Source organism: Ictalurus furcatus, chromosome 19 (genome assembly GCF_023375685.1).
Source record: "Ictalurus furcatus strain D&B chromosome 19, Billie_1.0, whole genome shotgun sequence".
In the NCBI taxonomy this organism is placed as follows: domain Eukaryota; kingdom Metazoa; phylum Chordata; class Actinopteri; order Siluriformes; family Ictaluridae; genus Ictalurus; species Ictalurus furcatus.
In genome coordinates, this window is record NC_071273.1 from 14,009,778 (window position 1) to 14,033,341 (window position 23,564).

General features: G+C 40.5%; 1 protein-coding gene across 3 annotated transcripts in view; it reads left to right on the top strand.

Moving 5' to 3' along the window:
* dgki (diacylglycerol kinase, iota) overlaps window positions 1–23,564 on the top strand; it is a 77,957-nt gene that overhangs the window by 23,628 nt on the left and 30,765 nt on the right. For 2 of the 3 annotated variants that reach the window (XM_053650077.1, XM_053650080.1), the window contains exons 2-7: window positions 15,152–15,260; window positions 19,060–19,155; window positions 21,106–21,180; window positions 21,341–21,397; window positions 21,509–21,574; window positions 23,448–23,516. In XM_053650077.1, the coding sequence (XP_053506052.1) occupies window positions 15,152–15,260; window positions 19,060–19,155; window positions 21,106–21,180; window positions 21,341–21,397; window positions 21,509–21,574; window positions 23,448–23,516 (472 nt within the window). The remainder of the gene's footprint in view (window positions 1–15,151; window positions 15,261–19,059; window positions 19,156–21,105; window positions 21,181–21,340; window positions 21,398–21,508; window positions 21,575–23,447; window positions 23,517–23,564) is intronic. The other variant, XM_053650078.1, reaches the window with a different exon arrangement.

Genomic DNA, 23,564 nt, shown 5'->3' on the forward strand with positions numbered 1-23,564 from the left:
CAAAGCAACCTGGGCTTCCAGAACACCTCAGCAGTGCCACAGGCTGATTGCCTCCGTGCCACGACGAGGAAACCCACATGGATACAGGGAGAGCATGTGAAACTCCACACAGACAGTAACCCGAGCTCAGGATAGAATCAGGGATGCGAGGTGGCAACTCTACCTGCTACGCTACCATGCATCAGGTCTCATTATTTCAGTAAATATTTTAAAAGTATTTTTAAATTATTATAAAGCACTGGGAACAGGATTCCTCAGAGTTTCTCAGGATAGCTTACTGCTCTACTTGGAGCCCTCTCTGAACAAGAAACACTCTTGGGTTTTACATAAAATGACAAACAGGAAAAATACTAGGTTTTAGGTTTAATATTTTTTTTCTGACAGTATTTTACATTTCTTCATTTAGCAGACGCTTTTATCCAACGCAACTTACAAATAAGGAAATACAAGCAAAGCGATATACAGTATCTCACAAAAGTGAGTACACCCCTCACATTTTTGTAAATATTTGATTATATCTTTTCATGTGACACCACTGAAGAAATGACACTTTGCTACAATGTAAAGTAGTGAGTGTACAGCTTGTGTAACAGTGTAAATTTGCTGTCCCCTCAAAATAACTCAACACACAGCCATTAATGTCTAAACCGCTGGCAACAAAAGTGAGTACACCCCTAAGTGAAAATGTCCAAATTGGGCCCAATTAGCCATTTTCCCTCCCCGGTGTCATGTGACTTGTTAGTGTTACAAGGTCTCAGGTGTGAATGGGGAGCAGGTCTGTTAAATTTGGTGTCATCGCTCTCACACTCCCTCATACTGGTCACTGGAAGTTCAAGATGGCACCTCATGGCAAAGATCTGAAAAAAAGAATTGTTGCTCTACATAAAGATGGCCTAGGCTATAAGAAGATTGCCAAGACCCTGAAACTGAGCTGCAGCATGGTGGCCAAGACCATACAGCGGTTTATCAGGACAGGTTGCACTCAGAACAGGCCTCGCCATGGTCGACCAAAGAAGTTGAGTGCACGTGCTCAGCGTCATATCCAGAGGTTGTGTTTGGGAAATAGACGTATGAGTGCTGCCAGCATTGCTGCAGAGGTTGAAGGGGTGGGGGGTCAGCCTGTCAGTGCTCAGACCAGACGCCGCACACTGCATCAAATTGGTCTGCATGGCTGTCGTCCCAGAAGGAAGCCTCTTCTAAAGATGATGCACAAGAAAGCCCGCAAACAGCTTGCTGAAGACAAGCAGACTAAGGACATGGATTACTGGAACCATGTCCTGTGGTCTGATGAGACCAAGATAAATTTATTTGGTTCAGATGGTGTCAAGCGTGTGTGGCGGCAACCAGGTGAGGAGTACAAAGACAAGTGTGTCTTGCCTACAGTCAAGCATGGTGGTGGGAGTGTCATGGTCTGGGGCTGCATGAGTGCTGCCGGCACTGGGGAGCTACAGTTCATTGAGGGAACCATGAATGCCAACATGTACTGTGACATACTGAAGCAGAGCATGGCCGCAGGGCAGTATTCCAGCATGATAACGACCCCAAACACACCTCCAAGACGACCACTGCCTTGCTAAAGAAGCTGAGGGTGAAGGTGATGGACTGGCCAAGCATGTCTCCAGACCTAAACCCTATTGAGCATCTGTGGGGCATCCTCAAACGGAAGGTGGAGGAGCACAAGGTCTCTAACATCCACCAGCTCCGTGATGTCATCATGGAGGAGTGGAAGAGGACTCCAGGGGCAACCTGTGAAGCTCTGGTGAACTCCATGCCCAAGAGGGTTAAAGCAGTGCTGGAAAATAATGGTGGCCACACAAAATATTGACACTTTGGGCCCAATTTGGACATTTTCACTTAGGGGTGTACTCACTTAGTGAGTTACTCACACACAGCGGTTTAGACATTAATGGCTGTGTGTTGAGTTATTTTGAGGGGACAGAAAATTTATACTGTTACACAAGCTGTACACTCACTACTTTACATTGTAGCAAAGTATAATTTCTTCAGTGTTGTCACATTAAAAGATATAATGAAATATTTACAAAAATGTGAGGGTGTACTCACTTTTGTGAGATACTGTATATCAAGCAAAGTGATATATATCAAGCAGAGAACAATACAAGTAGTGCTACCATACAAGATTTTTAATTGAGTGCTAGAGGACAGCATGTGAAAGTATGGGTTTGATCACAGCTTTTAAGCAAGGCACTTATCCCCGTCCTGTTCCAGGGGAGCCAGCGGGTGGTTAAATGCAAGTCAGTTTGACCAAAAGCTTTAGCTAAAAGTCTGCGTGTAACTGTATGATCTGCACTGCAGCACAGTGTACCCACGCTCGAGTGTATGCCCATCACTTCCTCCACACAATGACTCAGGTTCAACTTAGTGAATAACACTGGCTTACGCTGCACTCTTATTTTTTTTAGTCTAGCATTGACGCAGTAAAGTTTATAGATTGGCGCTGAGGTAAATGCCAGGATGCTTTTAGAAAGGTGACTGCGAGATCTCTGAGACAGCTGCTACAATGCTGATGTCAGCAGCAGATCTCTCAGACAGCTTGTGTGGGAGTGATTTCAATAATGCACTTCACTTCGGCACTGAAGTTCCTGCAACTTTTTCTTTCCCAGCATGTGCACTTTTTTTTCACTTTTTCAACCCTTTCGCTTTTCCGGCCACTTCAAGGGGCACAGCCCAAACTTGGTTATTTGCTTTACAGTATTTTCCTCAACAGTAACTGATATAAGGTTCACTTACCCTTCTAACTGAATAGGATTTTGGCACTTTCGGAGCACGGGAGATCGTAAAAGTCACTCTCCAAAACTGAAGCTTTCAAAATGCCTGCCCACCTTCACTGCGATTGGCCGTTAGAGACATGTGAAAGTGGGAGCTCTGACAGCATGTCTCACACCCTCGCGTCAAACACACTTAACAAAGAAAGTGTTGGTTGTAGTGAATCTATTAGCTTAAACAGCTCTGGACTAATTCTTTTATGTTCTAATTTTAATTTTGTAGTCACTTCCTGAAAAAAAAACGATAGAAAATGTAATGATTTATATATAGGTACAACTACTCAGTCCGTACAGGATTTCGCTGAGTTTTTTGTGATTGTTGCGGCCAAAAATGCTCGATATTGCTGCGGCTTTTAAAAAAAATTGCGAAAATTAGATTTTTTTTTTGTCGTTTGGACGTTTGTTGGTAAATGAGACCTTTCAGCTGTACTCATGCTCAACACACGTGAACCGAAGAGGGCTTCAACTGAATGCGTGTTGCGATGACATCGCATGACGCGTCTTGGCTCAAATCTGCGGAACATCTGTGGTAATTTTGAGAAATTGCGAGCTCCTCTGAATATTGAAAAGTTTGCTTGATTTTGCGTTCATTTCTGTGATTGGATCCTGGAGGGATTAACTACTATTTAACATCCAGTTAAATGCTGTCTAGAACCCACCCCTGGAGGCGGGTCTTACTCTACAGTAGTAACTTGTTAGCAAGAGTTAGAGATTTTGGCTGTATATTTTCCTGCAATTGATTGGAGTTTATTCGTTGTGAAGTGGGTAGATTTTGTGGGTGGATCACAGTTATGTGGCAGACACTTTTCAAGGTGTTTGGCCAACTTGAGTGCTCTTCAATGCTGAATATGTCATTTTCTCAGACTGAGCAAGAATATGATTCCATCTTTATACACTGACCAAAGTACAAGGTTCTTGTTAATCTCTTTGCTGTTCTCCATATTTAGCTAGCTCACTAAGCTACTGTCAGGTTTGTGTAGATCAGGCAGCGGTGTGGCGTATCTTGAATGCTATTGGCTGTTGTGTAAGTTAGTCAAACAGTTCAACGCGTCATCACTCTGACTTCCGGTTTCAGAAGGAAATATAGAATCAAATCACAGCTAAGAAGCTATTTAATGGGGACATGACTACATTGCCCATAGCAAGGTGGAGGCACTGTAAAGCAAGCAGCTTCTAAATAGAGAATTTAGAAATCTGATTTATTATTGTGCACGACATTGTTTCGTTGCTTAGCAAATTCTATATTTATGAACTGTTGGATAAACATAGAATAAAATGACGTCTTTATTTCTACTAATCAGTCATTAAAATGGTTTAACAAGTTGTTTGCTTTTCTCTTTCAAGTCTGAAAGCTTGTTGGAGCTGTTTACAGATTTTTTCAGCTTAGGCTACATTTTACAATTAGGTTGGCAATTTAAATCATAATTGGGGAAAAAACTGGAAATGGGTTATATAATATAATTCAGGTTTAATGAAGCTCTTCGAAAAGTTCAAAAGCCTTGAGTCATGTGTTCAAATAAATTATGTGATGCTGTATAATCTTTTATATTATTGATGAAGCTGTAGCGAAAACATTCCCATTTCAGTTGAAGCGCCGCCATTTTATTCAAATGGACAACACTACAATGCGTGCCTTCACGTATCCCACCTTGGTTGTTGCCTGTCCCATTGTTTGATGTAAGGACCTCCTACTATACTGAAAGTTCATTTCAGAACAAAAGCAGCGTTGATGAAGTAAAATGAGCACTTTAATGTAGCACAGGATCTTCCGAAGACTATGATGTAATAGACTGTGTATTGTTATATACCACTGTACCATAACCAACGTAACCATAGACAGAAGAGCTAAGAGCTTCTTGATATGCCCGTCAAAGCACTAGTTGCACATCCTGAGAACTTGAGGACTGAAAACACAACATTTGATAGGCTTAACAGTGTAACACTGTTGCTTGGTGTGCTGCTTCATAGAGCGTCTCGATGTGTGTATATCTTCAGGCAGATAGCGTTTGAAAAAAGAGCGCTGATTGAATTAGCGCTAGTCACAAATATGCCTCTGGTGCTATAGTAGATGAAGGTTCACTTGAGAGTGTGTGCTACTGCCATGGCAGCATTGTTTAAAAGGATTACCTGTAGCACTTCTAGCTCATGCTTTCATCCTCGTCCCTTGGTGCCAATGCTTAGATTTCAGTAACAATAGAGAGTCGTAAAGTGAGTTAAAGTGACTGAAACGTGACAAATGCTGTGTACAGAGGCAGAAAAGTGAGAAAATGAGAAACCCAGTGTAGAAGTAGTGTAGACAGCAAGTTCTAGAATGTATGATATATATGAAGGAGTTGTGTTGAGTTTCAGCAGATTCTCAGCTGACCAGCATTGAAGCTTTACAACTTTATCTGTTTGAGCAGAGCTGGAAGGACTAAAGGAATAAAGTGCTGCTGCATCACCCTATTTAGGTAGAGATGAAGCAATGACTGAATTCCACTAGCACCACTATCACAGGTAGTCTAACAGCATTGGGGTACATGTAGGAAACTGTTAACCAGAGTGAAAAAAGACCAAGGGTGTGTCTCAATCAGCTCCCTAGTTCAGTAGTCAGGGCACTGATCAGTGAGGCGGCCATTTTAAGGGCAATTGCAAAATCCTTCCAGTACACTGGAACATTTGCGCCCTAAAAAATCCATCAAAACCCAGATAGCATCAATGCTCACTATGTTCCCTTAGTGGAAATGACGTCATGGTAATGTAAGTAGCTTGTTATCGTTGTTGTAGCTCTAAAATGATTACTTACGCTAGCGATTTTTGACTTTATTTGACGTTCTGTATACGGTCTAACGACTTGTAAGTGTTTAATGATTTTTAAACAATCCACTAGCTAGTGTATTATTCTGCTTGAAGTACCATAACAGAAATGCGTGTGACTAAGCTAACACATTTATATGACATATAATGTAAACATTTAAAATTTTGTAATTTTTGAGGACGTTTTACAATGTGAGTACGCAGTCATGTTACTGAAAATTGAGTTATCAGTATCCCAGTGTGTATGTAGCCAGTTCTTTACCATGACCTTCATTTAGAATATTGATGGTTATTAAAGGTGAATTTGAGCCTGACAATTAATGTATGCTAATTTGATTGACTCTACAACTACACCTCAGCATAACAACTATTAGGGTTTAGCTCATAACACATATTTACCCAAATACACATGAATCTACAGTATGTGCCTGAGAATTACTAGTACAAAATGACAAATGAGCCTAAAACGCTAGCCAATGTAGTATGCCTGGAATTAGAGGCTAATTTAGGAAGTGTATCATCATGTAGAGCTGATCGAGACATACCCCAACAAATTGATGAACAAAAATCTTCAAACTAAAAAAACTCAGTTTCATTACAAAATAAATCTTGGCTTCCAATGAAGGCCATGTGTTAATTATAAAGATTTATATGCAAGTCGTTTAGGGTGCATTTTTCTTCATATTAAAAATAGCTGGTGTTGCTACAGAATATTCACACTGGTTATATAATTATAGAATAGCAGAGCTTTTGGAGTGTTTGTAGGAGAGCAGTATTGTGTATATTTAAGTATTTTGTACAAAAAAATTAAATGTTGATTTTCCTTTACGATTTTGTAGCTATGAGATTAAAGCTTCAATGGTGGAGGGAGTAGGGATTTATACAGGGTGTTATTGTGAAACTGTTGGCAGGGGTGTGGTGTAGTGTGTGTGCGTGTGTGTGTGTAGTGTGTGTGTGTGTGTGTGTAGGTTGAAGCGAACCTAAAGATGAGGTTTTGCTGATCAGTCTGCTAAAGGCAAAGCCTGTCACTGTGAACACACTGGCTCACTTTAGAAAAACTTGTGGCCTTGGAAAGAGGAATAATAATTTCACAGTGCCAGCGATGATGAAGATATGGTTGTATTGGCTTGTAGTGTGTGTGTGTGTGTTGCTTGGGTGACATCACAAGAAATGAGCTGTAGTGAGCTATATGCAGGGAAAATTCCCTCTTGCCTTATCGGTCACACTCACTTCATAGTCTGCTGCCAGTGTGAAATGTTTCAGTGCCTTGCAAGTGTCAGTCTGGCTGTACTCACTGCTCTTTCAGTGTTAAAAATTCATATACCCTGTTGCTATGCTGAACCTGGTAGACTAGTAAATGTTATTCCTTTGCTCTTGTGTAAATATTCATCAAGAAAGCTGCAGGTTAGATCATCATAAATGATTTTCATTTTAGCCAAAGACATCATTGTCGTGGACTATTTTTGGTAACACATGCCTTGTTACCAGAGAAAAAAAAACACGATTTTTTTGTTGAATATTTTGAAAACAGGCATTCTGGGATGACATTGTGACACTTCTGCAAAAAGTGTAAATCCATGGATCAAGTAGGGTTAGCCAGATTGCCAAAGGTTTATTCTCTTCTAATACTTTTAGCAAAGGTGCCAACATCTAAGGTTTAGCCATAGCAAGTCAAGTCAAGTGGCTTTATTATCATTTCAACCATATATAGCTAGTACAATACACAGTGAAAGGATACAACGTTCCTCCTGGACCATAAAACCTAAATCACAGAACTACACAAGACTACACAGAACTAAATAAGACCTACACATTTATGATTTATGACTCCTTGGTTTTTTGCTTTTTCAGTTAAAACCACAGTCACACCAAACCTGAATAGTGTTTGGCATTTGTATCTGGTTGCGTTTGCTTTTGCTTCACACCAGCTTGATCTAAGTGAATTTCGACCCATGAATTCACAAGCTCTGGTCTTCTGAGCCAGTAGAAAACGAGATCTCATTGGACGGTACCAAAATGGAAGTGCTTATTATTCATCATTAGGGCTCACACCAGACTTTTGCCTCACTGTTTTCTTACTGTATCTTGGTGGGAAAAATATCCATCTTGTCCACTAGGGTTTTTTTTGTTGTTAATTGTTTGTTTTTTTCCCCTTGTTGCCTTCTAGGATTTCCTTCTTAGCAGTTTTGGAAGCTCTTCATTTAGAATATAAATTGTTATTAAAGGTGAATTTGATCCTGACAATTAATATATGCTAATTTGATTGACTCTACAACTACACCTCAGCATAACAACTAGCTGTGCATTTGGGTTTAGCTCTTAACATATTTACCCAAATACACATGAATCTACAGTATGTGCCTGAGAATTACTAGTACAAAATGACAAATGAGCCTAAAACACTAGCCAATGTAGTATGCCTGGAATTAGAGGCTAATTTAGGAAGTGTATCATTTTACCAGGCAAGATTGTCTTGAAGAACGTTAACTGGGTTGCATAATGAGTCTTAAAATAGCCTCAGCACTGTGCCGGAATTGATCCTGCGGGTTGCCTTTCGTTGAGTGACGTAGCACTGATGGTGCTGAGAGATTCTCCCAGAGCTCCGGTGACACCCATCAGCAGCCTCCCCGCTCTCAGGTATCCGGCATCAGATCTCGCCAACACACTTGGATAGGAAGTGTGTGTGCAGGTATGCTGGAGTGAAGCCGTTAGATCGTGTAGCGGTGCTTGTATATATACGAATGTCGTATATATGTATATGAGGGTTCTCGTACATTTGGTCATGGCTGTTGCATTAATCTTTGGAACAAGTCAGCAAGGTGCAGAGAGGGGAGGTTCCTCAGTACCAAGGAGCAGAAGGCAGGTTCTGTGGTGGTGAGTCACTGCTGTGCTACACAATGTCTCTGGTAGCTGAGTGTCAACTGTCTACTTTAATGACTGTGGTTCAGGAGTCAGTACCTGAAACTGATCCCTGGAGCCCTGATCTTACACAGCATTCCACAGTGAGGCAGCTGTAGTTCACTGACTTTATGTAGCTAGATAGAGAATAGACCATGTAGTACATACAGGTCAGTGTTGGAGAAGCTGCTTGGCAGTTGTCTTGTCAATCTACATGGTACTCATAATTTAAAAAAGTTAAGTTACAGCCAAACTAGCTTTTTCATAAAGCGGTTAGCTATACTACAAGCCACTAAGAAAAAGTAGCTAGCCACACTGACGCTGCTTTGCTTTTTTCCACTGAAGCTACTTTGTCAAACTGAGGAGCTTCCCTGTGCTTTGTACAGAGTATACCATAACAGATATTTTTCTTTTCTACTGGTAAACCACTCTTAGAAAGAAGCAGTTAAAATGACTTAACTGTAAAACAGCAATCATCAGCAACAGATACAGAGATAACTCAATCCACTTCTTTTGGTTTAGTTTGTTTCTGGAAATATCTAGCTAGCTAGTTAATGGGCATACAGTACAGTACAGTACAGTACTATAATCCATATAACATTGAATTAAATAGCTATGTTTGTCTGTTTGCTGCAGTATGAAGAATAATACTTGTAATCCTTGCTTGTTATTTGATATTGGCTGATGCTAGCTATTAGGCTAAATGCCTGAGGTCAACTGTCATGTTTCATTGAAACAGCTGATAATTCAATGCTCCGTCACAGGGCATAATAACACACTCAGAGGAAAGCACTAACCGCCCTCTTCCGCATACATGAGCTCACAGACACTCACATGGCAAGAAATGCCTTTCTTGAAACAAGCAAGACACACTTATATCTCGTTAAAGTGTACTAAAATCAAGCAAAAAAATCTTATGAAGACAATGTTAGATATATTTTCTTAAAGTGAGATTACTTTTCTAATGTAGAACATGCTTGATAAGATTATTTTTCTTTTTACACAAAAAATAAGACCGAGTCTTATAATAAGAAGGCTATTTTTTTTACTTTTTTGAAATTCCTTTTTTGCAGTGCATGATTGGCCAGTGTCATTCGTTTGACAAGTGAGAGAGTAACACCATCTGTCCCACCTGGCAGATTACGCTCTCTTGGACTCCCAGCCACGGAAGGCTGTGGCATTCCTACTCGTCATGTCCTGAAGATAGGGTGAACGCTTTTGTGTTGTGCCATTTGGAAGCAATTTGTCGAAAATTTGTCGCAGACCCATGTATAACAAAGGAACAGATAGATAAATAGGTTGAGGGATAGATGGATAATGGATTGATATAGGGATAGATGATAACAAATAGATGGATAGATCAATAGGCACATACAGTATATAGAATTGGATAGACAGATAAAACATGATTAGATTTATAGATAGATAGATACATACAGATGGATAGATGGACATAACAGATAGGTAGATTAGTAGAACTTTTTACATAAATAGGGAGTGCAAATTATATAGCACAGTGCACGAATGGCGAGCAGCAGATAAGTAGCAATCAAAACTGTAATATGTGATAAAAAAAACAATAGAACATAAAGACCAGTTCCCACTGAGTGCGCAGACTACAGAGGGAGGAAGAGAGGGATCAGATCATATTGCAGAACGTGGGCAGACGATTGACATAAAAGAACCGGACGAGTTCACAGCCCACGCAGAGCAACGCTCCCTAATTGCCTGAGACAATGCGCATGAGGACAGAGATTACCATGCGCACAGCAACAGGGCCTTAAATACACCGCTGGGCCTGCTGTGTCGAACTGTTGCTATGGTAACTCAGGAGGGGTAGCATTACTGCAAGGTATGACGGGAAGTGGAGGGGGATAAAACACAATAGCATCTAAATTGAACTCATAGCTTTACACATTTACTTTCTTCATTCTCTCTCTCTCTCTCTCTCTCTCTCTCGCTCTCTCTCTCTCTCTTCCTTCATCTGTTTCTTTTTGAACCCAAGTCTTATGAGGCCCAGTTCACTGAATACAGGTTTGCTGTGGAGAAATGTTGTATACGGGCACATTCCGATCGTAATATCCATCTGGGAAGTGAGACCAGCATCAGCCATGATATTACTGGAACTAATTTTGTTAAAAGAGCTCGTTCTGGTTGCTCTCCTTCCCTTTCTCCCTCCCCCAGTCTCTTTTTCTCTCTTTTTCTCTCCCTCTGCAACCATGTAACATCTCTCTACTGCACTTGCTTTCCATTTGACCTCCTTCTGACTTTGCTTGCACTTTGATTCTCGTTTTTGTCTAGTTTAGTCTGTCTTGACGTGACACTTGACTTGACTTGACTTCGTAACTTCTGACCTTGATATTGGATTTTTGTTTTGGATTGTTTGCCTGAATTTTGAATAAACTCTTACTTTCATTTGCATCCGTCTCTGCCGCTTGCCTGACACACATTCAGACAGTCATGAGTGGAAATGAGTCCTCCTACATGTACACATGTTCACACAACCCACATCAGCATATCTGTCACTGCCTTTAATTATTTTAGTGTAATCAAGACTTTTCAACAAAGTCTTGGTAACTTAAAGGAAATGAGTGTTTACTTCACAAAGGGCAGGTGGTAAAAAGTCTCGATATAAAGGTGTGTATGTGTGTGTGTGTGTGTGTGTGTGTGTGTGTAATTGGAATCAGGTGTGCCTGATCTGAAGTCCGATGATTGTGAATTAGGCAGTGTGAATATTTTTAGATCGTCAAATGAAATACACCATAAAAAAGCCAGCTTGAGCAAACACACAATACAGTTTTTAATGTTTTTTATTGAAGCAAAAAAAGAAGTTATCCAACACCTATGAACCCATGTGAAAAACGATTTGCTCCCTTAAAATCCAAATCTGGTTGTACCAACTTTAGCAGCAATAACTGCAGCCAAACGCTTCTGATAACTGGAGATCAGTCTTTCACACTGCTGTGGTGGAATTTTGGCCCACTCTTTGTAAAATTGCTTTAGTTCAGGAGGGTTTTTGAGCATGAACTGCCTGGTTTAAGGTCCTGCCACAGCATCTCAATTGGGTTCAAGTCAAGACTTTGACTAGGTCACTCCAAAATTTAATTTAGCTTTTTTCATCCAGTTGCGCTTGAATGTCAGCTTATGGACTGATGACCGGACATTCTCCTTTTGGATCTTCTGGTAGAAATCAGAGTGAATGTTTCCCTCAATTATTGCAAGTTGCCCAGGCCCTGAAGCAGCAAAGCATCCCCACACCATCACACTTCCACCACCATGCTTGACCATAGGTATGATGTTCTTTTTGTGGAATTGTGTTTGGTTTACGCCAGATGTAATGGGACCCCTGTCTTCCAAACAGTTCCACTTTCGACTCATCAATCCACAGAACATTCTCCCAAAGGGTTTGAGGATCATCAAGGTGTGTTTTGACAAAATTCATACGAGTCTTAATGTTCTTCTGGGTTAGCAGTGGTTTTCACCTCACCCCTCTTCCACTGATGCCATTTTTGCCCAGTGTCTTTCTGATATTGGAGTCATGAACCTTTATTGATGCAAGAGAGGCCTGTAGGTCCTTCGATGTTGTTCTTGGCTCTTTTGTGATTTGCTGGATGTGTCGTTGCTGTGCTCTTGGTGGGTTTTTGGAAAGTCGGCCACTTCTAGGAAGGTTCACTACTGTGCAGAGTTTTTCGATTTAGAGATAATGGCTCTCACTGTGGTTCTTTGGAGTCCCAGAGCCTTTGAAATAGCTTTGTAACCCTTCCCAGACTGATGTATTTTTTTTAATCACCTTCTTCCTCATCAAATCTGGAATTTCTTTCAACTGTGGCATAGTGTGTTACTGGGTAAGACCTTTTAACCAACTTCATACTGTTGAAAAAGTTCTATTTAAGTGTTGATTTGATTGAACAGGGTTTGCAGTAATCAGGCCTGGTTGTGTCTAGTCCAGTTGAACCCCATTATGAACGCAGTTTCATAGATTTGGGGAATTAGTAACTATGGGGGAAAATACATTTCACACAGGCCCAGTTGGTATTGGATAACTTTTTTGCTTCAGTAAATAACATTATCATTTAAATACGGTATTTTGTGTTTACTCAGGTTTCCTTAGTTTTATCTTAGATTTTGTTTTAATTTCTGAAAAATTTAGTATGAAATCTACACAAAATCAGAAGAAATACTTTTTCACAGCATTGTATTGCTACCGTTATATCATAGTATCATCACTATGGTTGTTATTTTATGGTTATCAATATGCTTAACCATAAAATAACCATGGCTTTTAAGCACTTATGATAAGTGTTACGTTAGTAATAGTAGTAGTATGACAGACATATCATAATAACCAGGTTATAATAGTGGAATTGCAAACCATTATTTTCTCTTGTGTCAAAAGAACATAGTTAATCTTGGTAAGTTGTAATGTAGGCTGTAAAAGGTCATTTTCATTGTATCAGTGCAAGGTGGTGTACACATCCATATCTGACTTTGCCTTTGGTACTTGAGGGCTAAGGCCTGGAGGAAGGCTGCTGGCTTCCTGCAAGGGATGTCCTAGACCATGCTCTGTCATAAGAGAACACGTTATGCTTGTATCTCTCTTGATTACTGCTTTGATCATGGCCTGCATGTTTACCGATTTAGTCTTGTCTAGTTTATACCTTTTTGCCTGAAGTTTAGCCTGCCTTCTGTTTCTCAGTATTGACTAGGCCTTCTGCTTGTCTGTTACATACAGAAATGCTTTGTTTAAATCGGACAGTACAAGCTATGAGTGGAGGAGCTGGTATAACAAAAGGCCCAACTGCCCAATGTACAGAAATAGCTACTGTCTAAATACATGGTGCGTTTTTAGTTAGTAAACATCTGATAAACTGCATGCCGATGACTCACCAGGAACAATTTTTAAGAGATAAGAATTTGAAAATCAGCTGGAAAATGCTTTGATGTTCATGATGATTGAATTACTTTTATTGGCCAATCTTATGTCTTGACCATATCACAGAGCTCTTTGTGTGTGTGGTTGTGTGTGTTTGTGTGTGTGTGTGTGTGTGTGTGTGTGTGTGTGTGTGTGCGCGCAATGATTACTTGTCGTCATGCTGGCATTATTCCAGCATGTGTCAACCCCTGTGCTGCTATTTTTAACTCTGAAGCTGAAGGTGTGTGTGTGTGTGTGTGTACGTACAGTATACAGGTCTGTAACTGGACTCTCCTCTGTTCTCTTCCAGCGGGATAATTTTAGACGAGCATTTGGACATTTCAGCAGGGTGTCGGGTGTCTAGCCCACCACCCTGTGTGTTTGCCGTGTGTGTTTTTGTCTTCTCTCTCTGTCCTTCCTCTGATTGTTTCATATGTGGTCCATTCCTTCTTAACTATTTTTCAAAGAGCAGCTGATTACTGTTTCAGATGAGCATACAGTGCACGCGTATAAAAAGAAAAAGTTTTGTGTGCTTATGCGTTTTCGGGAGGTGTTGGTTTTAGGACTTTCAAAGACATTCTGTATTACATTTAATGTTGCAGTCTGTAATGAGTTTTGGTACTGGGGCTGACATTGGCCTTAAACGCTGGATCAGTATTGGATCCAGTTGGACCTTTTCCAATAAGAGCCACTGATGAATTGCATGTATTGAATGCATATGATATTGATCAACACAACATAGAGTTTATGTGAACATAAGACACAAACTATTCTTTAAACTAGCCAACATGACTTCTGGGCCATTTCGCCCAACCTGGCAACAGAATGTAGCAGAGACTTGCCTTGTTTACTAGTCAGTATAGAATATCTTTGATATCAGTATTGTATCAGAAATAGAAAAATAGGATCAGTGATGCCCTAATTATATTTTATATTCGAGTGGTGAAACTGTTATACATCCTGACGGTTGATGTGAACATTATCCGAAGCTGCTGGCCTGTATCTGCATGAGTTTATGCAATGCACTGCCGCCACACAATTGGTGATTAGATAATAGCATGAACGAGTACTGTAGGTGCACAGGTATTCCTAATAAAGTGCTCGGTGAGTGTATATACAGTATATATGAATGTACAGTATGTATGAGTAGGGAAAAGTTTGTATGATGACGGGCACTGAGGTGGAAGCCAAGAGAAAAAAGACAGGCAGAGAACACTAACCACATGATGCTGACTCACATAGAGACTGTGAGACACACACACACACACACACACACACACACACACACATGGTGGCCCAGAACAAAAACAGCTCTGCTGATGTCTGCTGTTCAATACCATATGAGGCAGAGTCTCTCTTACATGCACTGAATTATGGGAGTTTGCTGGCCAAACAGACTGGTCAGCAGATTGGTGTGGATCTTTCTGTTTTTGGCTGCAGCTAAAGATGCTCATTATGTCTGTGTGTTTGTGTGTGTGTGTGTGTCTTTTTGTTATCCATTTATCAGCGATATCAGGAGGACTTCATACATTAGATGCCACCTGATTGTGTCAGTACTTTCTCCAACCCTTATGTTTAATCGTGGCTCTTTCTTCCTATAACTATCTCACCTTTAGTGCCGCATCTCCACAAACAGTTCGACAGTATTTCATGTCACTCATAACCCACTTTAGATATAGTGTAAAACGTAAGAATGAAGTAGGATCGGCTCAGAGTGTGCCTAGCTGAAAGTGTGTTCTTTCTTGTGTGTGTGATACAGGAAAGCCATATCTCGCTCGGGCCTGCAGCACCTGGCCTCAGTCCAGAAGCCTCTCCCTGCTGTGACCAACGGACCAGCCAAGGAGCTGCGTGCCACCATCGACTGGAGTGTGAGTCACACACTCTGTATTTCATACCTCCTCAACCTACACACAGATATAGCTCTGCTCCAAATCTGAAATCCTAACTGCACAGCATTGTGGTTTAGCTAGAAAAGTGTTCTAGTTACAAGATAGTTAGTTGCTGTGTAATTAGGTAATAGGTTGCCGTGTATTTTACTGTATGTTCACCTACCTTCTAGATGATCTAGGGGTGTGCGATATGTATCGTCTATGATGATATCTTAATTGTTGTTTTAACGATGTGCGAGCTGACATGATCGCGTATGCCACTCACTTTGCAAAAACCACTCAGAGTGATATCTTGGTGTTGTATGTAGATGGTGTAGATGTAGTTTGGGCTTTGAATGGCACAAAAGTGCTGTTAATGCCAATCTACAATTTTACAACCTAAATCCCCATCTCTGAATCGGCTACATCACTCTCTCCTCTCCACTAATAGCTGGTGTGTGGTGGGCGATCTGGAGCACTACGGCTGCCTTCGCATCATCCAGGTGGATGCCACACGCTGGTGGTAGTTGAGGAGATCCCCCCCTCCCCCATACTACATAAAGCGCTTTGAGTGTCTAGAAAATCGCTATATAAATGTACCTGTAAACTGTAAACTCGTTCAGACTTCTGCACGAGTGCATTGAGAGTGCACGCTTTCACTGTGTGATGTAGCCCATTAGAATGCAGTGTGCAAGTTAAGCTAGCGAAGCTGCCTAAACATGCATGACTGAAGTTAAAAATGAGTGAACAAACAGCACCAGGAGATGAAATACAGACCCCCACCAGCCTCGCAGTCTACATCGTTAGATTTAATTGCTAGACGTGAGTCATCATCACTCGCATGGAGGTGCTCTGGCTTCGAAAAGACGGATGTTGCTCAAACAAGGCAATCTGCAAACTCTGTCGGGAATCGTTTGCTGTTAAAGACAGCTCGACAACTAATTTGTTTCACCGTCTGCGAACTAAGAAGGACACATAATATGAATATGAAATGCTTCGGGAGTCAGCTGTAATAGACACTACCGAACCAGCCGAGGTACCAGAACAAAAACTCACTCAGCAGAAACTTCAGATTTAAGTCAATAAATAAGATCTCTTTACCTGAAGATGTTGTTTCTGTTAATATCATTAGTAAGCAACAAACGATATCCTGTTAACAAGAGCGAGCTACACTGTAAAACCAGATAAGTTCATTTAACTCAAAAAAATTGAGGAAACTAATTACCTCAAAATTTTTAGTTGATAAATCAATTTCTTTAAACCAAATACACTTAAGTATAACAAAAATTTCACTCAAACTTTGTAATTTAAAATTCCTTTTTGTTATATTTAAGTGTATTTGGCTTAAAGAAATTGATTTATCAACTTAAAAATGTTGAGGTAATTAGTTTCCTCAAATTTTTTGAGTTAAATGAACTTATCCACTTTTACAGTGTAGTATAATATAACGCTCATACAAACAGATTTTTGAAGGATGTAAAATATCGTCTACTACTTATCGTTATCGACAAAATCCCATTTTTGGTCAAACCGCTAATATGATCTGTGGTCTCTTTACACGAACACAGTGGGCCAACAAGGTGTATGTGTCTAAGGCCCCGTTTACGTTTATGCACAATTCCGCTATTTTGCCACAGATCTGAGTTGTAAAGCATGGTTATTTGAGTTACCATAGCGTTTCTGTCTGCTCAAACCAGTCTGGCCGTTCTCCTCTAAACTCTCAATAAGGTGTTTCCACTCACAGAACTGCCGATAAACTGTTTTTCACACTATTCTGTGTAAACTCTAGGGACTGTTGTGTGTGAAATAAATCTCAGATCAGACATCGCTGAAATATTCAAACCAGACTGTCAAAAAAACATGCCATGATCAAAGTCATTGAGGTCATATTTTCCCCATTCTGAAGTTTGATGTGAATATTAACTGAAACTCTTGACCTGTATCTGTATGATTTGATGACTGTATTGCTGCCACATGATTGGCTAATTAGATCATTTCAGGAACGTGTAGGTGTACAGGTGTACAGGTGTTAATAATATAGTGGACGGTGAATGTATGCATTAAGTGGAATATTTTACCGACGAATGCAGAAGATACAAGTGAGTAGGGAGGAGTTCTCTGTGTGTGATTGGCATATTTAGCAGAGGCCACATGTGAGACATGTGGAGTGGGTGGAGCCAGTGGACCACTCCTCACTGCTAGCCTTTCTCTCCTCATAATATGACCAGCGCCAGCATGAAATTTAATGTGTGTCTGCTTGTGTTTGTGTGTACACGGCAAAATCTCCAGGATTGAATTAACATCTACAGTCATTAGTGATAATTTAGCACTGTAGGTGTTAATTCAATGCTGTGTGTGTGTGTGTGTGTGTGTGTGTGTGTGTGTGTGTGTGTGTGTGTGTGTGCTTGCCTTTTTTTAAGGAGTATAAGTTTTCCATTTCAACTACTGCTGCTGATTTCGCTGCATTACACCGTGTATTATGTGATATGAATAGAGGGCAGCATCATTTCATTGCCATGACTGCAGCACGAACAAGTTCAAGTTATTTAAATGACCGCAATTAAAGCAAAAAAAATCTAAACTGTTATTACACCGATCAGTCAATAAGTCTGGGGAATTACTATTGTAGTACGGTTATCTGAATAGGAGCTAACAATACTGCAAGCAAAACACCTTTTGAGCAGATACACTCTTTATATAACTTAAAGCAGTAGGCACCTTCATGTCATGGAATTGTTTAAAATGATTCCTTGGTGTCGGATATAGATGGTTAGAGACTAGGCTTTGAATGGCAAAAACGTTGTCAATGCCGATCTACAACTTTACAACCTACTGTACAGTCCTCCACGTGGTTGGAGTAAAGCGTTACCTAGTTTCACGACTCGGATCTCTAGTGTTTTCTGGAGAGTCTGGTATGTTTCGTCAGTAAAGGCGGCCGCATACTTTACGTGAAAAGGCAATTTGATCAACATTGCAAACGGCAAACCACAGACCAGCTCTAGCATGAGTCAGTTAGCAGTGAGAAAGTGAATTAACCCAAGTGCAGAAAGTCAACTAATCATGATGTATATTTTGGGTTGTGGGTGGAATTTTGTTATAGATGTGAGATGCTAAACTGAGATGTGAGGTGCAGACTGAGCCAAACGATTCAAAGAGCTGAAGTTCTGCAGAAATTAGATGTGGTCTGGATAATTTTTTGGAGTGATGAATGAAAGGAAAAAAATAAATGCTGGATGTGATGCACAAAATGTTATGTAGATAGTTGTGTAGTTATCTAATAAGGATTGTTTTCCTTTTGCTGTTGTCATATTTCAGATTTCCAAGTATGTTTTCATCTCTACATGCCCCTCAGCCAATGTTTTTGTTTTTTTTTTTAACTAGAGAATGCATGTTCTCAGAACAGATCGTAACCCCCACCATCCTGAAACTTGTGAACCCCAGGTTTTGGAGCATCTGATATCCTTTATGCACTTTTATCCTGAGCCGAGTCTAAGCACTACCTGGTTTATTCTGTGTAGATAAACAGACAGACACCAGCGATTGGCTAGCGTCACGCTATTTGACCGCGGACGACAGAAACAAGAGACAGAGAGAGAGCAGAAACCTGATGAAACCTGATTAGTGTGTACAGTTGTGCCGCTCAGTAGAGAGAGCATTTTTTATGTACGAGTGTGTATGACCTGTACAGGATTTGTCTGTCTGTACAAGGTGTTGGACGTGCCATGAAGTGTGTGTAACCTGTAACACTTAGGCGTGTGTGTGTGTGTGTGTGTGTGTGTGTGTGTGTGTGTGTGTTTAGGAGAATGCAGTAAATGGCGAGCACCTGTGGCTGGAGACCAACTGCTCAGGAGAGATGTGTTACCTGGGCGAGGAGACATGCTCAGTGAAGATTGCAGTGAGTACATAAGACTACTGTGCATAAAGAGATAAATACAACACCCTCTTGGTCATCAGTGCATATGTAGGTTTTGCCTAATGAGTGTCAAGAAAAATTTAGAATTTGTATCATTTGTTCTGTTTGTTTGCCTGATTTTGGAATAAATAGTCTATGAAAACACTTCCTGAATAATAACATTAACTGCAGTGAGGAGTCAGATGAGTGAAGGCCAGAGATTTTTAGATGTGTCACTAGAGTGCTCCTGCAATGTCACTTCTTTTCATGAGGTAATACACAGACAGTGTGTGCTGAAAGCCAGAGCTTTCTATTAGTCTGAAGAGGATAAAGGCAGGCAGGTGAATCCACGCTCGCGCTCTGTCAGGCTTTTGTTTGCACTGAGCATGGCACTCTGAGGTGTTAAAGAACTCTTTGATTACCTCTCCAGTCAAGTTGACAAATCTTTTGCCTCAAAACACGCTTCTTATTGCAGGCAGCAGGAAGGAAGAGACGGTGTTTATAGTACAGAAGAGACTATGAACGAAGGCATAAATGCAATGAGGCAAACTGTGATTCTTACTCTGTCGTAAACAGTACAACTAAAGCCGGTTATACACGGCAATTTCAGCTTTCTTTGAATATTATGACTCGTCACACCGAACAAAAGCATCCCAGTAAATTGTGGCAGGATTCTATAACAGAGATGTCATAATGTGTTCTCCATGTCAGATTATACGATGAAGATCCCCTAACGATAGACCTGTGATTAAAGAAAATGACCGCATTCAGCCTACATCATCAAAATAATTGAGCCGAGCATATACAGAAAATGGGCTCACATAAACAAACAAGCCTTTTATAGAATAGTAACAGTGTTATGGCTTGAAAAAGCATGTTTTAAAAGACAAACTATATGAGTTTGGAGCTATTCGTGGGCGATTAAAAGGATGCTCATTCTTCAAAGTGAGTTTAATAATAAAGATAAGGGTGATTAGGATAGTATTTCTCTCCATTAGCACGTGTGCTAGCTTTGCAACTCACTGTACGCAGGGATAGTTCTGCGGGGCTGGTAAAGTTATATTCATTCAAATTTCTTTAGCAAGTCAGTATTTTAAACAGTTGTTTTCTCAAACATAAACATTGAATTTTGCATTTTGTGTAATCGTGTCGTTCTTCTCTTGGTGTTAGTGGACGAGCGTCTGAGCAGCAATCGCTTACTGAGATATAATAAAAGATTTCTGACCCTTTGTTGTCAGCTGTTTTTGGTTGCAGTGGCATTAAATCAGAGGTTTTAAGACCACCGATCTCAGCCGATCTCACCGATTTCTCAATGTTTATGTTTGAGAAAACAACCAAAGAATTCTTATAAATTCGAAGTTCGAAGATACAAATGATCAGTTCACTTTATTGTTGATTTATTCTGTGCTGTTAAAATAAACACACAACAATTGCAAGGTGTATACGAGTGTGTGCAAATTATCCACCTATTTATTCATTTATCATTTTCCTCTTATCTCTCTTTCAATTCTCAGCCACTGGCTGCTTTGTCATTGTTTGACTAGCTCTTTTCACACTAATTGCCAGAACATCCTGTGAAGGGAAAATATGTAAACGTATTGTAATCACTATTTAAATGTCCTCAGCTATGAGATAAACAGAAGCACGGTCCAGGCGAGTGAAGATGATGTGAAAGAGATAGAAGTAAAGTGGTACATATGTATAAACTATATAATATATGTCGTTTGGATAAAAGCATCTGCTAAATGAATAAATGTAAATGTTAATAAATGTAAATATGATCAAATGTACACGTTAGGCAACTTGCCAAATTGGCTGGTAAAATAAACAGTTACCCTCCTAGAGCTAAATCTCACCGTGGAGTTAGTGTTAAGCCCTGGGTGTAAGCGAATGTAGGTTTATGTGCTTTTTTTCCCCATTGCAATGTGTCATGTGCTGTTTGGTTCTCTTAAGAAGTCGGCTCCACGGAGGAAATGTGCAGCGTGTAAGATCGTCGTTCACTTGGCATGCATCGAGCAGCTGGACAAGGTAGACATATAATCACCTACTTTATATCAGTGGGAGTCATTATACTCCCTGCAGTATAATCCATCAGGGGAAAACAACAGTGGACAAAAATCCTAAATTATTGGCATTACTCTCAAACATAAAGGCTCCTAATCCTGTCTTGTTCTTTCTTTGCATGCAGATCAATTTCCGCTGTAAGCCTACGTTTAGGGAAGGAAACTCTCGAAGCATCCGAGATGTACGTTTTAACCTCCAAGTAGATGAATGAAGAGTATATGTATATGTACAGTAGTATATATCATACACTCTGTACACTGACTCTGTTGTTTCTGTGTGTTTGGGAAAACAGAACGTGTTAAGACATCACTGGGTGCATCGACGACGGCAAGAGGGAAAATGCCGTCAGTGTGGCAAGGTAGGTCGCATCATTGACCCTGCAATATCCGTAAATACTTTCAGCACAATTACTAACTTTAAAACCACTAACATTATCGACAGCATAAACACTGTTAAATAGCGTAATTATCACCGTGGTTTCCTGAGTAGGCCAACAATAAAGACGATCACCTAACTGAGTCATTCGCAAGCCCGAAACAATCACTGGACAGGACCTGGAGTCAGTGAGGAGGAGGTCACTGAACAAACTGGACAATCGATCTCACCCCCTTCATGCAGAAGAGGCCACTTTCCTCCAAGTATGTTTCACTGTATAGGCAGCAGTATGAACATGTGCAGTGGCTGGCTTCAAGTATGTTGGAGGATTTTCGCCATCAGTATCCGCATTTGGTAGCTATTGTATGATAGATCATACATAATCCCTCTATGACCTTCACAGCGCTCTTATTAAACCATCTTGTACTGTAAAAAATGTAGGCATCATGTTTGATCTCTCAATCACCTTTGAAGCTCATATAAACTCCATTTCTAAAATTGGTTTCTTTCACCTGCGTCGTATTGCTCGCCCCCGTCCCTTCATTAGCCGAAACATTGGTTCATGCATTTATTTCCTCACGGCTGGACTATTGCGACGCTCTACTCATTGGTATACCTGATAATTCTACTGCTAGGTTGCAATATATTCAAAACTCTGCGGCTTGACTTACCGAGCGCTTAGCTCGCATTACTCCAATCCTGTCTGCACTGCATCGGCTACCGGTTTCATTTCATATTAAATATAAAATAATCCTGCTCACATTTAAATCACTTCACGGTTTGGCACCTTGCTGTCTTATTGCACTGCTTCTCCCCTACAATCCGACCTCTCTCAGGTCCTCTGGACTCGGACTTCTCTCTGTCCCTAGATTTCGTCTTTCAACCATGGGTGGCAGGTCTTTCTGTGTTGTAGCACCTAAAATCTGGAATTCTCTCCCTCTCCCTCTCAGCATCACAGCCATCTCTGAGTTCAAATCCCAATTAAAAACATATCTGTTTTCTCATTGTTATCTGGCCTAATCTGTTATAAAGCATTCTCTCAGTGACGGTACTGTGTATTTCTTTTCTGTATTTGGGTGCTCTTTGTTTTTCACATTGTGTGTTTGTCCACGATTGTTCATTGTTTACGTATCATTGTATTGTAAAGCGTCCTTGAGCTCTGGAAAGGCGCTAAATAAATTAAACATATTATTATTATTAGATAATAGTAATAATAATAATAATAATAATAAGACTGGGCGGCTGTGGCTCAAGTGGTAGAACGGGTTGTCCACTAATCGTAGGGTTGGCGGTTTGATTCCCGGCCCACGTGACTCCACATACCGAAGTGTCCTTTGGCAAGACACTGAACCCCAAGTTGCTCCTGATGGCAAGTTATTGCCTTGCATGACAGCTCTGCTACCATTGGTGTGTGTGTGTGTGAATGGGTGAATGAGAACCAGTGTAAAGCGCATTGAAACTGCTAAGGTTAAAAAAGCACCATTGTGCAGACCATTTGCCATTTGGATGAGAGCTGACCAGTGGCTGAAAATTTGAAGTGACCGCAAATTAAATTAAAATCAACATTACTCAGTATACCTGAACATACAATATTTTGAAAAAGCATTGAAAAGATGATGCTTTTGAAAAGCTGAAGCCATGTTAGTCAAACTACCTCTTCCTGTAAAAGTTGCCAGTTCTTATCCAGATGTATTGATAAAACTTATGAGATATTACACAGTATAAAGTCAACTCGGTCATTTTCTTCGTCTGTCCTCATCAGCAGAATAGCTGTCTTCAGACTCCGAAAATGGCTGATGAAGATGAGCCAACCCTCAGATATTAATTCTTCCATTTCTCTTCTGTTTTAACTGCAGAGTTTCCAGCAGAAGTTCTTCCACAGTAAGGAGATTATCGCCATCAGCTGCACATGGTGCAAGCAGGCCGTGAGTTTTGTTTGAGGTGGAAGGTGACACTGTTACAGGCTCCGTGGC